Below are 15,946 nucleotides of genomic sequence, written 5' to 3'. Positions count from 1 at the left end.
CGCTGCGTCTCGGTGGCCACCTCGCTCCGGCTCCCGCCGCGGAGGGCCAGTTCTTTGAGCTCAGGCGGCCTCAGAAACGCGGAGGTCCCTCCAGTTCCAGTGCTCGCCCCTGGTGTTGGCAGCACAACAGGAGACGGCGGTTGTGAGGCTGAGAATGCAGGGTTTTGCTGCGATTGTCATCTGGAGTCAAGGAGCCGAGGATGAGACGCGGACAGGTGCACAAGTAACTACATAAAACTGACGTGTAGGTGAAATGAAACGCGTTTGAGTCGATTACGGCGCAGTCACCGCTGTGCACGTAGAACACAGGCACCCGCGCTAAGCCGAAGCGGGGGCCGAGAAGGCGGGGGAGAACTGGCGGACCTCCATGGGAGAATCAGCGGAGGGCCTGGGAGCTTCGGAGGAGGATGGGGGAGGAGCGCGCGGGAGCATGGGGGGAGGGGCGGGGACAAGGAGGGGAGGAGCACCGGAGCATCCGGGGAGTCCCACGGGGGGCTCAATCTCACAACCCTGAGATCATGACCTGAGCTGAAATCAAGAGTCAGACGCTTAACAGACTGAACCTCCTAGGTGCCCCATCAAACACATTTTATATTTGTTCATATTTGGGTAAACCTTCAGCAAGTTTCTTCCAGGGGCGCCTGGATGGCTCAACTGCTTGAGCCTCAACTCCTGGTTTTGGCTTAGGTCATGATCTCATGTATCATGGCATCGAGGCCTGCATGGGGCTCCCTGCTCAGTGGGGAGTCTGCTGGAGATTCTCTCCCTCTGCCCTTCCCCCCACAAGTACTCCCTCTCTCTCTCAAATAAATAAATCTTTTAAAAAATAATAAAATAAAAATGGGCATTAGACATGAATGGACATTTCTCCAAAGAAGACATGCCAATGGCTAACATACACCTAAAAAGATCCCCAAAATTACTCATCATCAGAGAAATGCAAATCAAAACCACAATGAGATGTCATGTCATACCTGTCAGAATGGCGAAACTCAAAAACATAAGAAACAACACATGTTGGCGAGATTGTGGAGAAAAGGAACCCTTGTGCTCTGCTGGTGGGAATGTAAACTGGCACAGTCACTGTGGAAAACAATATGGAGGCTCCTTGAAAAATTAAAAACAGAACTACCATATAATCTCATAACTCCACTACTGGGTATTTGTCCAAAGTAAATGAAAACAGTAATTCAAAAAGATATATGCACCCTTATGTTCATAGCAGCATTATTTACAACAGCAAATATATGGAAGCAGCTCATGTGTCCATTGATAGATGAGTGGTTAAAGAAGAATGGTATATTCATATATATAAATGGAACAGAGTATTGCTCAACCATAACAACGAATGAAATCTTGCCATTTGCAATGATATGGATGGACCTAGTCAGAAACACAAATACCATATGATTTCTTTTTAAGATCTTATTTATTTATTTGACAGAGAGAGACATAGAGAAAGAGGGAACACAAGCAGGGGGAGTGGGAGAGGGAGAAGCAGGCTTCCCACCAGGCAGGGAGCCTGATGTGGGGCTCGATCCCAGGACCCCAGGACCATGACCAGAGCTGAAGACAGACCCCTAACAACTGATCCATCCAGGCGCCCCTGATTTCACACTCATGTGTGGAATTTAAGAAACAAAACAAACGATCAAAGTAAAAACAGAGACAAAAAAACCCACATTCTTAAATATACAGTGGGTGGGAGGATGGGTGAAGCAGGTGAAGGGGATTAAGGAAACACTTACTGTGATAAGCACTGAATAATGTACAGAATTGTTAAGCCACACATTGTACATCTGAAACTAATATAACACTGTACGGCAATCACACTGGTATTAAACAAGGAAAGAAGTAAAAACCATGGAGATCTAAAATGCACATGGAACATTCTCAAAGACAGACTTATGGTAAGTCATAAAACAAGCCTCAGCAAATTTCAAGTGATTAAAATCATACAGAGTACATTCTCCAACCACACTGGGATGAAGTTAGAAATCAATAATCAAAGGAAATTTGGGGAATTCACATATATTTGGAAATTAGGCAACACACTCCTAAGTCATCAATGAGTCAGAGATGAAACTTCAAGGGAAATTAGAAAATACTTTGAGATGACCGATAACAAAATGACAGTATACCAAAATGTATGGTATGTAGCTAAAGCCATGCTTAGCAGGAAACTGATAGCTGTAAGCATCTGTATCAAAAAAGAAAGATCTCAGATCAATAGCCTATCCTTTCAGCATAAGAAGCTAAAGAACTAAACTCAAAGCAAGTAGAATATATAAGCATGTATGTACATATGTATATAGAGGATACAGAATATATAGAGAATATATATAGATATGTATCTATACATGGAATATAGAAGAATGTATGTATCATAAACTCAAAGCAAGGAGAACAGTGGGTACTCCTAAGAGGATTCGCATTTGCCTCTGTCAGGTAAGAGGCGAATAACTTTAAACTGAATGCATGATTCGAGACTTTTTGGCCCATCTCGGTTTTGTGAATTTGGGAGGCAAATCTGTGCAAGAGCGACCTTGTAGTTACAATTCTCAGGCACTGTTTTGTTCTGTTCTGTTCATACCGAGGCAACTTCCTTTCCAGTCTGCGGCAGGTAGATGTGGGAAGGAGTTGGGTTACTTTGGGTCCATGGCTGCATCTGCCCCATGGAAGCTGCGTTTATCAAAGGAGGGTCTCTGAGCAGATGCTTACCTTAGGCAGCCTTGCAGCTTTGTCTTATACTTTCAAGAGCCTCAGACTGGGGGTGGCTGGAGGCCTCAGTGGGTTAAGCCTCCGCCTTCGGCTCAAGTCACGTTCTCAGGGTTGTGGGATCGAACCCCGCATTGGGCTCTCTGCTCAGCGGGGAGCCTGCTTCCTCCCTCTCTCTGCCTGCCTCCTCTCTGCCTACTTGTGATTTCTCTCTCCGTCAAATAAATAAAATCTTAAGAAAAAAAAGAAAAAAGGCCATCAGACTGAAGATCAAATTGTTGTTTGGTGAAAGGTCTCAGGATAAAAAGCAGCCTAAGTACTTGCTCGCCTCTCTGAACTTTCACTTCTACTTAGATTTTTTTTTTCTAAGATTTTATTTATTTGACAGAGGGAGATCACAGAGAAGCAGGCAGAGAGAGAGGAGGAAGCAGGCTCCTGCTGAGCAGAGAGCCCGATGCAGGGCTCGATCCCAGGACCCTGGGATCATGACCTGAGCCGAAGGCAGAGGCTTTAACCCACTGAGCCACCCAGGCGCCCCCACTTCTACTTAGATTTTACGTAGAGAATCCTTACTATCTTAGGAGCTCTGCAACGCTTTTAAGAAGTTACTTCTAAATAATGCATGCCGCATGGGTTGTTTTCACGAAGAGAGTGGATCTGAATAATTAAGCTCATGTTTCAGAAATGGAAAAATACCCCTTCTTTTATTAACCCACCGAAATCTTTTTTTTTGTCCTTGCCGTTCCACTGAAACTTCTTGATTTCCACGTTCCCAACTCTAGTGATAAACTGTCACCCTAGCCTCTTGGCAACGTTTCCCGTTTTTTAATACTCCTTCTTCCTTGAAACACACTCTTCTTTGGGGCACCAGTCTCCCTCTCACGGTTTTCTACCTGGTTGTTGACTGCATCGTTTCCATTGTGGATCCTATCTGTATCATTTCACTCTCTATATGTGGGATGTTAGACTTCAGTCATTGATTCTTGCAGTGAATCTATTGCTTGGTGGTCAGCTCCTTCTGTCACAATTGAGGCACACATTCCGCCTGCTGCTTCAGTGAATGAGAAGCTCTGGATACACATCATTCGGGCACAATGACAGCTCCATAGCTCAAGATCATGTCCCCAAACACGGCCCATCACATTCAGCAGCCACTGACTTCTGAGGGCTTTGTGCAACGTTGACTCCTTGCTTTGAGGCAAGACACTCCGAAGGACAATTGCTCTGATTCCAGAGCTCCTTGTAGAATTTGTTGATGTCTCTTTTCAACCTCCCTCTCCACCCAACAGTGCTTCTCTACAGCACTCAATAAATGTCTTGCACATACATCTCAGAATCTCTTACCTAGAGAACTGAACCTACATTTGTGTAGATTCTGTGCCTCAGTGGACTGCTCTGTAAAATGGGGAGAATGAGGTCACCTAACCCACGGGCTTGTGAGCGACCCGCAAGTTACGGTGCATAAGGCCCCTAAGACAGTGCCAGGCACGGAGTAAGAACGGCTTAAAGATTTGCCATGGTTATTACTGTGGTTATTTCTAATTATGACAGCACGTTCTCTCTCGTGAGTCGTCTTGGCTTTTCTGACGTTTCTTTAAACCTTATCTTCCATCAGTTCTCTTTGTAATGGATGATGTCTCTATTTTAAGAGGGAGAAGTAAAATACAGAAGAATCTGTCCCTAAGCAAAGACCCAAACTGGTTTGTGTTGTGATGCTTACGATCCCCAAGGCGTTACAGTTTGGGGATGCCTTTTCCTTGGGGCGCCTGGATTCAGCAGGAGCAAGAATGGTTTTTAACAGTGAAGGTGTAGGGCCTCATGTATTAGGAATGAGGGTCTGGCCCAGTGCTGGACATGTGCCAGCGTCTGAGCTCCAGGAGAGTCCTGAATCCTGGCCTGATGTACTTCAGTACAGGCCTTCTGTGTTTCTGTGTTGTTACTTAAGGGTGGGAAATTGAGTTCATATTAACACTGCTAACTCCAATCCAAATTACAGGGTTCACACCAGATTGGTTTTTTTTTCTGGATTTGTCATTCTCTTCTCTGATAATGAGCAACTTTGCTCACATTACCTTCCATACGTTCCCTTACTTGACCAACACTGCCTCTTTTTAACAAGTTTCTCAATCCAGTGCCTTCTCACTCTATTCCCTTGGCTAACACCCCAAATAGGACAGGCGGTGACATGTGAATAGGGATGTGAAATAGGTGGTGGTAGTTCTCCTGCCATTCCTGCCTCCCCCACCCCCATGACACCCTTCTCACAGCACATAGGCTCCAAAGTGGCCCCCAAAGTGGGCTCCCACCTCCTGTGACCCCACCTAAATGCTTTTATACTGTTAATTCAGGAAGGAAAGTAGGAAGGTAGGACTTGGTTTTTAAATGCGGGAGGGGGTGGATTTCAAACATTTCAGATGAACCTTGAATTCAATAACCACTGTCTTTTGGCCATTTTCTTTCATTCTTCTATCCCCTCCCTCTCCTCTTTCTCTCCCCTTCCCTTCTCTCCCCGACTTTCATCCTTCTCTCATTCTCCTTTCTTTTAGTAAAGAAAACCTAGTGACAATCTTATCTGTTTACCAATTAATACTTCAGTGTGAATTTCTAACAAAGACCTTAATGTAATCTTAGTATTATTAGACTCAATAAAATCAACAGTAATTCCTAAATATCACTGTGTTCAAGTTTTCCTAATTATTTGAAGTGATTTTTTTAAGATTTTATTTTTAAGTAATCTCTATACTCAAAGTGGGTCTCAAACCCATGACTCTGAGATCAAGAGTTGCATGTTCTACCAACTGAGCCAGCCAGGTGCCCCTGAAATAGGTCTTTTTTACAGATGTTTTTCCTTACAGGATCTGAAAATAACTTACCACTTGCATTCGGTTGATTTGTCTACTAAGTCTCTTATTTATTTATTTGAAATATTTTATTTATCTTAGAGGAAGTATGAGCTGGGGAGGCAGGGAGGAGCAAAGAAGAGGGACAAGCAGATTCTGGGCTGAGGGTGGAGCCCAACCCAGGGCTCGATTCCAGGACCCTGAGATTCCAGGGCCTGAGATCATGATCTGAGCCGAAGGCAGATGCTTAACCAACTGAGCCACGTAGGTGCTCCAACTCAGTTCCTTTTATCTATGACAGTTTTCCTTACCCCCTCCTCTTTTAAGAAAAAAAAAAATTTATTTATGGAACAATTTCAGTCTTCTGTCCTATAAAATGTCTCACACTCTTAGCGGATTGCTTATTTTAGTATCTTTAACTTACTAGTTTTCAAACTCAGCTACACATTGGAATCATCTAAAAAAATTTAAGTTATTAGGGACGCCTGGGTGGCTCAGTTGGTTAAGCAGCTGCCTTTGGCTCGGGTCATGAACCTAGCATCCTGGGATCGAGTCCCACATCGGGCTCCTTGCTCGGCGGGGAGCCTGCTTCTCCCTCTGCCTCTGCCTGCCTTTCTGTCTGCCTGTGCTCGCTCTCTCTCCCTCTCTCTCTGACAAATAAATAATAAAATCTTAAAAAAAAACAAAAACAAAAAATTTAAGTTATTAAATGCCCAGGTCCCCTCCACCCTCGCAGACTGATGTAATTGATCTTGGTTCACCCAAGGTATCAGGATATTTTTTTTTTTAAGATTTTATTTATTCATTTGACAGAGAGAGATCACAAGTAAGCAGAGAGGCAGGCAGAGAGAGAGGAAGAAGCAGGCTTCTGAGCAGAGAGCCCGATGCGGGGCTCGATCCCAGGACCCTGAGATCATGACCTGAGCCGAAGGCAGCGGCTTAACCCGCTGAGCCACCCAGGCGCCCCAAGGTATCAGGATATTTTTAAAGTGCTCTAATTATTCTAATGTGTAGCAAATTTGAAAAACCTTCATTTAATTTGCTTCTGTATTTCACCTGTTTGCTGGTATTTGGATCTAGAGACTTGATGAGACTCAGATTCACTGACTTTGGCAAGATTTGTTGATGTAACAGTGCCCCCAGAGCTCCCTAGCAATGTCCTTGAGCCCTGGGCACAAGGGAGATGAGGGACTGCTAGCACTTTACTGGTTAATACCGCTTTCCCATGTGCAGGAATCTTCTGCAGAAGTACAGCTGCCCACTAGCGTGAGACCCAAGTCCCTGCCTTGGCCCAGGATGTCTCGAGAATCGAAGGAAGGCACAGCCCTGGACGGCCAATCTGCAGAGAACCAGATTGGGCTTCTGGTCGTAAAGGTGGAAAAGGAAGAGGCCTCTGCCGTGGTGGGGGAGGCCAACCCTGTGCAGTGTTCAGAAAACTCCCACTGGCGCTTCCGGGGCTTCCGCTACCCCGAGGCCGAGGGGCCGCGCGAGGCTCTGAGCCGGCTGCGGGAGCTCTGCTGACGCTGGCTGCGGCCCGAGACGCACAGCAAGGAGCAGATCGTGGAGCTGCTGGTGCTGGAGCAGTTCCTGACCATCCTGCCCGAGGAGCTGCAGGCCTGGGTGCGGGAGCAGCAGCCGGAGAGCGGGGACGAGGTGGTGGTGCTCCTGGAGTATTTGCAGAGGCATCTGGAGGAGCCAGGGCCGCAGGTAGAGGCGAAGGGCTTAATGTCTGAGAGGAGCTCTGTCTCTTCCGGAAGTCTCAACATCGGAGTGAGGGTCGTTTCTGGAAGACCCAGAAGTTCTCAGTCTCTTTTCGTATCATAAACCTCTTTGCCCCTTCGGAGTACTGGTATTTTTAAGAACATGAAGAATTAGAAAAGAACTCAATTGTATTGAAACACAGTTAACCAAGCGTGAAACAATTCAGTGATAAAATTATCTATGTGCTCTGGGGCGCCTGGGTGGCTCAGTGGGTTAAAGCCTCTGCCTTCAGCTCGGGTCATGATCCCAGGGTCCTGGGATTGAGTCCCGCGTCTGGCTCTCTGCTCGGTGGGGAGCCTGCTTCCCTTCCTCTCTCTCTGCCTGCCTCTCTGCCCATTTGTGATATCTGTCTGTCAAATCAATAAATAAAATCTTAAAAAATTATCTATGTGCTCTTTAAAATTAATGCACTAGGGCGCCTGGGTGGCTCAGTGGGTTAAGCCGCTGCCTTCGGCTCAGGTCATGATCTCGGAGTCCTGGGATAGAGTCCCGCATCTGGCTCTCTGCTCAGCAGGGAGCCTGCTTCCTCCTGTCTCTCTGCCTGCCTCTCTGCCTGCTTGTGATCTCTCTCTGTCAAATAAATAAATAAAATCTTTAAAAAAAAATAAAATAAAATTAATGCACCAAATAGTAAGACCAAGGGACAGGCCCAGTAACTGAGTTTCCAAGTTTTTTTAAGCATGAATGACTTTGACAATGTCTGCCTGGCTGTGATGTGGTATGAAAACATCTGTACTTTCTATTGGTGACTAAGTCCCATGGCTTAACACCACATTGGTTTGTTGCTTCCATTTAAAATGGAAGGAAATGCCGAATTTCTCTTAGAGGCTAGGGAGCATTAAAATGCTTTTTTCTGGACCACTTGAGTGGGAGTTCAAGAATCTCAGGCTCAAAAACAGCCCTGCGTCTTCTATGAGCTTGTGTCCTCCATACGCCGGCTTGTGGATGTTCCTTCAGAGGACATGTGGCAGAACCCTCCAGGCACTGACCTGGTGCCCAGGGCTGTGGCCTGGGATCTGCTGCCTGCCAGCCCTTGAGCAGTGAAGTCGTTTCAAGGGTCTTAGCTTCAGGCTCCTCATTCTCCAAAGAAGTGGTTAAGTCTGAGCTCCATGGGAGAAAGTAACTAGAAACAGTTGTTTATAAATTTCTGAAAGGAAGCCTGCTTTTGTGGGGACAAACCACGTACAGCGTTCTGAGTTAGATGATTGTACATACTGTCACCTTATTGGTCCCAAAGCCCTGTAAGCAAGAAATGTTGCCCTCAACTTTTCAGATACAAAAAGACAGGAGTATTTTGGAAACTTAACACTAGCTCCCAAAGTCTTCATAAGAGCACAACGTATGTAACGAGGGAGCACGCGATAGTGGCTAAGAGCATGGGCTCTGGGGTCCCTCTGCCTGACCCCCCACACAAGCATCACCACTGATTAGCTGGGTGATCTTGGGCAAGTTGCTTCAACTCTGGGCCTCCATTACCTCAGCACAAAAGCACAGATAATAGTAGTTCCTCGCTCATAGAGCTGTTGCTACCTGCATTCAGTGAATCACGATTCATAAGGTTCTTAGAACTAGTGCCTGGAAAACAAAGTACTAGCACAGAGAAAGCATACTAGAAGTTCTGATGAATCAGTAAGTGAAACTTCCAGGTCCTCGGTGGTGACCAGACACAGCTGCTCTGTTGCAAAATGGAGGTGCTGACACCAGCTCAGAGGCCCTGGAGTACCGAGTTGCAGCCAAAGAAGGCTCTGCTCAAGCGCGAATCTCTGGGATCCCAGGCCTCAGCAGACAGAGGTGAGTGTTGTCTCCTGGGCAGCTTGAATTCGACAGCCTTCATCCAGCTTCATTAAGGATCACCTGATAGGTCCACTGACCGCTATGCTGGCCATCATTGACTGACTGTACTTTGAGACTAAAAGGGAAATTTTAAACAGTGGTGGAAAGCATTCCTAATCAAGCCCGGACATAATACAAAGATAGACAAGTGAAACTTGGTTTGGAAAGAATTCGTTCTCTGTTCATTTCACACGTAACCATGGAGGCCTCTAAGTGGTAGCCCATGGGTCTGGTGGGGACGGCAGCAGATAAGCAGAGTGATACAGCTTGCGACGGGGAGAAGTGCCAAGAAGAAAATGACAGAATCTGTCAAGCCAGTCATAATACCCCACAGATTACAGGACTATTGCAAATGAGACTAGAAATGCTCTAAACCCTGGCTCTGTTACTAGAACAGCATGAATCACCCCCAAGGATGAGGCTGTATGTCCAGAATGTGTGTGCAGGTTCCCAGGACACAGCCCCGAGACACGCCAGCCACGACAACCAGTCTTTACTTCTCAACACAGGTTCTAGCTTAAATCCACTATTCTGTGCCTCTTTTAAAGTTTACCTCTTACAGGGCAACTTGAAGTTCTTGCTTTTGTCTCTTGACTCTGAGCAAGTTCTGTACAACTAGAGGCCTGTGCATTTCTAGTTCTAGCCTTCTTTGATGCTGGTTAAGCCCCTAAGAACCACAAATGGCAGTTTAACCAAAATCTTAATTTTACTCTCCCTCCCAAGCAAAATCCAGAGGATCTTCAGATGAAAAGCTTGTTTTATGTTTCTTAAACGCACTTTTCCTTCCAAGGATCCCACCCCTTCTGTGTACTTTTTGTAAACGGACAGCACACCACACCTCTCTAGGCCCTAGGGCTGGAGCTGGTAGGACCAGGCACTGGGGAAAGGAGCACATTGTGTATAAATTTTCTGGGGAATTTCCTGGCCCAGTTTTTGAGCTTGGAATCCACAGGCCAGGGAGGCTGGGTGCCAGGGTCCATCTCATCCAGAGCGTCTTTCCTTCTTAGTCCTCCAGGTTCCCGGGCTTGCCCCGGGAGGGCGCCGCAGAGGACACGCAGTGGTGACTGCCAGGCTGCCCCCACAGCCCCAGGTGAGCCGGAGCCCCCCTGCTGTGCATCCTTTGCCAGTCTCTCCCTCCCGCCCTACATCCTACACCCACCCAAGTCCTAGGTGGGATTTTAAGTTTCTCATGCATGCCAGTGTCGCTTGTCATGGTCTAACTTCCTGGTGCCTGTGGAGGAGGCTTTTCCTATTTTATGACTCTCCTGGGTGCTGTGTGTGCTTCCACACCCTCCCTGCTCTCTCTGGTCAGCCCCTTCCTCAGTGGGATTTTCTTCAATAAGTACAATTCGGCAAATGCAAGCTGAAGCTTTTGTCGTGATGGTGCTTTTGTCCTGAAGTGGGATTTTTTTTTTTTTTTTTTTAGGATTTTATTTGAGAGAGAGAGTGAGCACGAGAGCGGGGAGGGGCAGAGGGGGAAGCAGACTGCCCGCTGAGCAAGGAGCCTGACACAGGGCTCCATCCCAGACCCTGAGATCATGACCTGAGCCAAAGTTAGAGGCTTGATGGACTGAGCCACCCAGGTGCCCCAAGTTTTTGTTTTGTTTTTTTTCTTTTTTTAAATGCCATGACTAGGGTATAAACACACAGTCTCTGGCTCTCAAGGAACTTAAAAGTTGAGAGGAAGGTGAGGCATGTCCATTTTTCCCAACTAATAGTACAATCTGAGCAAGCTTTACTTAACGTGGATTTTACTTTCTCATCCAGTTCCTCATGTCCTCGAGATTCTGTAGTCGCACTTTCTTCCCTGACTGCCCTCACCTCAGACCTACATCTCTTTGTATTTTATTCTTTTTAAGATTTTATTTATTTATATGACCGAGACAGCGAGAGAGGGAACACAGCAGGGGGGTGGGAGAGGGAGAAGCAGACCCCCCGATGAGCAGGAAGCCCGATGGGGGCTCGATCCCAGGATCCTGGGATCATGTTCTGAGCTGAAGGCAGACGCTTGACGACTGAGCCACCCAGGCGCCCCTCATTTCATTATATTTTAATAATCATTCATGTCAATGAGCCCCCATCACTACCTTGCTGAAAATCACGCCAGAAATCTCGTGAGACGTTTCCGTTGGTTCCAGGCCTTTCACTGGGTTGGCCGTTATTTTGTCTAGACACTGACAAACCACCCTCACGGGTTCTCTCGTTCTTTACTTCCGTGCTGTTCTGCTGACCGGTGAGGCGGGTATTAGTGGCTGCGCTGGCGTGGTCGGCACAGCCGTTGGAGGGGACACTGAGTCTCCTGTGCCCAGCTGCGGGCGGGACTTTGGGGCAGAGGAACTAGGTGGGACCGTGTGCTGTTTCAGGGCTTGCTGAAGACGGAAGACGTGGCCCTGGCTTCCTCCCTTGCGTGGACACAGCTGGATTCATCTTGGAGGAGCTTCCACGGAGAGGAAAGGCAGGAGAACTGCGGCGGCCTGACTCCCCTGGGTAAGACATGGGTGCTGCTCTCTGCTAGGGTCTCGTGGCTCCCCTTGTCGGTCAGAAGCTGCTGGGCTGTGAGAAGCTGTCTGAGCTGTTTGTGTCCAGAGCCACCGATTCTGAACCCGCTCCTAACCGCAGCATGACCAGCTCCTTAACCCCCGTGACGCCGCCTCCTTCCTGTTCTGCCAGCATTCTGAGCAGGGGACGTGGGATGCAGCAGACGCAATCCCCAGCCTTGCTCGCAGCAGGTGCGCAGTCAGTGTTGATCCTCTGCCCGCTGCCAGCCTCGACAGGAGACTGAGTCCTCCTCAGGAGACGGGCCGCGGGACCGTAGAGCGTGAGAGCAAGAAATGACCCGGAAGGGACGGCAGAGGTGACCTAGAGATCAGGACACAGGGCAACAGCCGGACTCGTCAGAGCTCACGGCTCTGTGGTGTGCAGTGGCAGTGCCAGCTCAGCTCTGTCAGCAGCGAAGCCGGTCCCTGTCTGGGGTCAGAGTGACCGTTCGTATCCCTGGCTGCGGATCAGTTTCTTGGTTCCCGCTTGCCCCGTTTCTTACAGAATGTTTCATTAAGTCCTTACGTTTGCCTGCTTCCTGCTGCCTTCCGCCCAGCTCTCCGAGCATCCAGCATCCTGTGTCAGCTCGGTAAAGCAAGGCTTGACTGACCACTTCCCATCGTCTTGTGGCAGAAGACGCAGAGTCTGGCTGAGATGGATTCTCTTGTACATCCTAGAAGGTGGCTGAGGAACAGCTTGTTTGATAGGAGGCTACGGGAGAGTTGTCTGGAAGGGGTAAGACCCGAAATATTTATTCTCACCTACTGGACTGAAATGGGCTTCCAGACTGGCTAAGCACCTCCGGCCAGCACCTCATGACATCTCCTGCACAGACGGCTCTGCCTGTAAGGAATCCTCCATCAGCTGGTCAGATCTGTGACATCTCACACTCCCCGCCTTGAACCCAGGTGCCTTGAACCCAGGTGCTAGTAAACACTCATTAACCATAACCGTGAGATGACCTATAGCTCTGGGTATGGTATCATCCAGATTTCCGAGGCACTTCTCACCACAGCCATTTGAGCTTGTGTCTGATTCCAAGTTAATCCTGTACATTTCTGCAGATCACATAGGATTGGCAGGTTGAGGTTACTGTGACAGAAAGAATCCAAACTTCCTGACCAGACTAGGCTTTCCAGGGTGAAAGCCTCAGGTTCTTCGTCATGAAACCACTGTGAATGTATGCCAGCAGGGAATGCCATTCTTTGATATTGCTACTCTTTGCAGAGACAATATCCCTATGCACCGTGTGAAAATTAATCAGATCAAAATAAAATGATAAATTTGGTAACACTTAGCATCTTGTTCTCAGCTTCTAGTCCTCTTGGGCCTAACCACGTGTTCTCAAAGCCCCAGACGCTATCCTGCCCACGACTCACTCCACCGGGAAGTAGAGTAGACTGTCAATCACGACTTATGCAAGTTCAAAGTTCCTTCAGGTCAGTAAATTTATACCAAATATTTAAAGCAAGTATCACTTTTGGTTTCAAAACTCCATTATTAGTGTGCAACCATCTTGCTCATCTTTTTTTTTAAGGTTTTATCTTACTTTATTTTAAAGATTTTGCTTATTTGAGAAAGAAGAAGTGAGAGAGAGAGCACACAAGCTGGTGGGGAGAGGCAGAGGGAGAGGGAGAAGCAGACTCCCCCCGATCAGGGAACACGACGTGGGCTTGACCCCAGGACCCAGAGATCATGACCTGAGCCAAAATCAGCTGCTTAACCGACTGAGCCACCCAGCTGCCCCCATCTTTGGTCTCTTGCATGTTAATTTCCAAGTCACCAATGTGGTACCATCTCTTCAACTGTTCATGATGACAGTTTTAGCCATTAAGTTAATTCTACAGACTAACTACTTTTCTTTCCTTTTTTTTTTTTTTTTTTTTTTTTTTTTTTTAGGATTTATTTATTTGAGAAAGAGAACATGAGCAGGAGGGGCAGAGGGAGAGGGAGACTCTCAAGCAGACTCTGCTGAGTGTGGCACCCAACGTGGGGCTCAATCCAGGACCCTGAGATCATGACCTAGGCTGAAGCTAAGAGTCAGACACTTACCCAACTGAGCCACCTAGGTGCCCTGCTATTTACTTTCCTTAAGCACACTTTGTAGACCATCTTTTTTTCCCCCCTCATGATAGTCAAAATTTCAGTTTTGTGAGAAAACTCAGTCACCATTACAGAAGAACAGGGACCGTTGAACAACACTGGTTTGAACTGCACAGGCCCACCTATATGTAGATTTTTTCAACAAATGCAGTACTAGAAGTATATCTTCTCTTATTATTAATAACATTTTTTCTAGTTTACTTTAAGTATTTAGTGTATATGCATATAATAAAAAATACATGTTAACTTTACTGGTAAGGTTCCTGGTCAACAGTAGGCTATTAGTAATTAAGTTTAAGGGGAGTCAAAAATTATATGTAGATTTTCAACTGGGTGGGGGGCTGCTGCCCCTAACCCTGTGTTGTTCAAGGGTCAACTGTAGTATTATGTATATTTCAAATGGAGTTGCTTCTACAAGAGCATTCCAGGATGACTGCCTTCCTGCAAACTTACTGGAGAAATACACTTTTGTGTTTGCATCTACCCACACTTCTCACTTGGTTTCTGGCACCAACAGCTACTTCCCCATTTATTATTAGCAGTCCAAGACTCTGGAATTCAAATATAGCAAGGTTCTCTGGTCACCTTGCCCAGTTAATGGTTTTGTCATTGTGACAGATTGTCCCCCGCTTATCCAAAATCCCTTGCAGACCTGTCCAAGTCCTGGCTCCAATGCCAGCTTTCAAGGCCTGGTACTCCAAAGTTTTGAGGGATCTAGGGGACACAAATCTAACAAATCCTAAAGTAAACTGTTTATATTACAGTAAAAACTATATGGTTATTTTCTTTGAGTGAATTCTTAAACCAATAAAAATGCATGATTTCTTAAAGTTTCTTTACACCTATGTATTAGGGCCCACCAGAGAAACATATTTAATAGGATATAAATATATAGAAAGAGATTTATTATATATAAGGAACTTGCTCACATGATTGTGAAGGCTGGGAAGTCTCAAGATGTGTCGTTGGCAACCTGGACCCAGCAGAGCCAATGCTGTAGTTCCGGTCCAAGTCCTAAGGCCTGTGAAGCAGGAAAGGCCATGGTGAGAGTTCTAGTCCAAAAGCCAGCAGGCTTGAGAACTAAGAAGGACGGTCTGAGTCTGAAGGTAGGAAAAGACTGATGTCCCAGCTTAAGGCAGTCAGGCAAGAGGAGTTCCCCCTTATCAAGGTAGGGTCAGCACTTTTGTGCTGTTCAGGCCTTCAACTATCTGAATGAGGGCTATCCGCAGTAGGGAAAAGATTCTGCTTTACGCATATACCAGCTCAGATGTTCGTGTCCTCCCAAAACGTCCTCAGTCATGCCCAGGACAATGTGTGACCACATGTCTGGGCACCCTGTGCTCTGGTCATGTTGACCCATAAAACTGACCATTACAATACTGAGTATTCACTACAGAATTAAACCTTAACCATGCTCCTCCCCACTCCCCCCTCCTTTTGATTTCCAGTTATTACAACTGATAGTAAGAACCTAGGAAATAATGTTTGTGCCTCCCTCCCCTCCCCTGCTCCCAGATCAGGACAGAGAAGGGCTGGTACGAAGCTGAGAGACAGAGATAAATGACGGGCTCAGTATTGTTCGCTCAGCGCCAGGCAAACCTGACGAATGGATGATTCTAAAGCTGGGTTGATTCTACTCGCTCTCTCCTATTAATACAAATTCCCTCCTGCTAGAGACCACAGTGTTCACGTTCCCATTTCCGGAAGTAAACTTTTCTTTCCTATTGCTAAACTCTGTGTTTACAACCATTCAGGCAGCAAATCTCACAGTATTAGGTCACACACTAAGGAACCGAAGATGAGCAGTTTTCTTCCCCTCGAAGAGCAGGAGAACTGAACTCTCTCCTAAGATGTTCCGTCCATGTCTGTCCTCGTTCTGGGAGTCTGCCTGACAGCCCGTGTCCACACACAGGAACCACACAGACCAGGGTTCAAGAGCAGCTGCTGTAGGCCTGTGGTCCACGCAGAATGTGGGACTGGGCGAGCACGGTGCGCAGCCTGTCCAAGGCCGCCTGCCACGCCCCCTGGCCGGCATGGCGACTGTCGCGGGGCAGTCTCCTCCCCTGCAGAGTGGGGCTTGCTCAGCTGCAGCACCACACCAGCTCCTCTGCAGCAGGACGTTCTACCACGTGCACTGCTGCCACATGGCTTCT

The 15,946-nt window shown here is 47.1% G+C and overlaps 1 protein-coding gene across 1 annotated transcript; it reads left to right on the top strand.

Annotated features, from left to right (window-relative positions):
• The first annotated feature begins 35 nt into the window (after window positions 1–35).
• On the top strand, window positions 36–11,776 carry LOC125102569 (zinc finger protein with KRAB and SCAN domains 4-like). The gene is given in 5 exon segments (XM_047733879.1): window positions 36–223; window positions 6,792–7,265; window positions 8,966–9,110; window positions 10,160–10,242; window positions 11,516–11,776. Coding segments are annotated over 5 exon segments (1,032 nt in total). The 5' UTR covers window positions 36–154.
• The last annotated feature ends 4,170 nt before the right edge of the window (window positions 11,777–15,946 follow it).

This window comes from Lutra lutra, chromosome 6, assembly GCF_902655055.1.
Source record: "Lutra lutra chromosome 6, mLutLut1.2, whole genome shotgun sequence".
Taxonomy (NCBI): Eukaryota; Metazoa; Chordata; class Mammalia; order Carnivora; family Mustelidae; genus Lutra; species Lutra lutra.
This window is presented reverse-complemented; position numbering and strand designations above follow the sequence as displayed.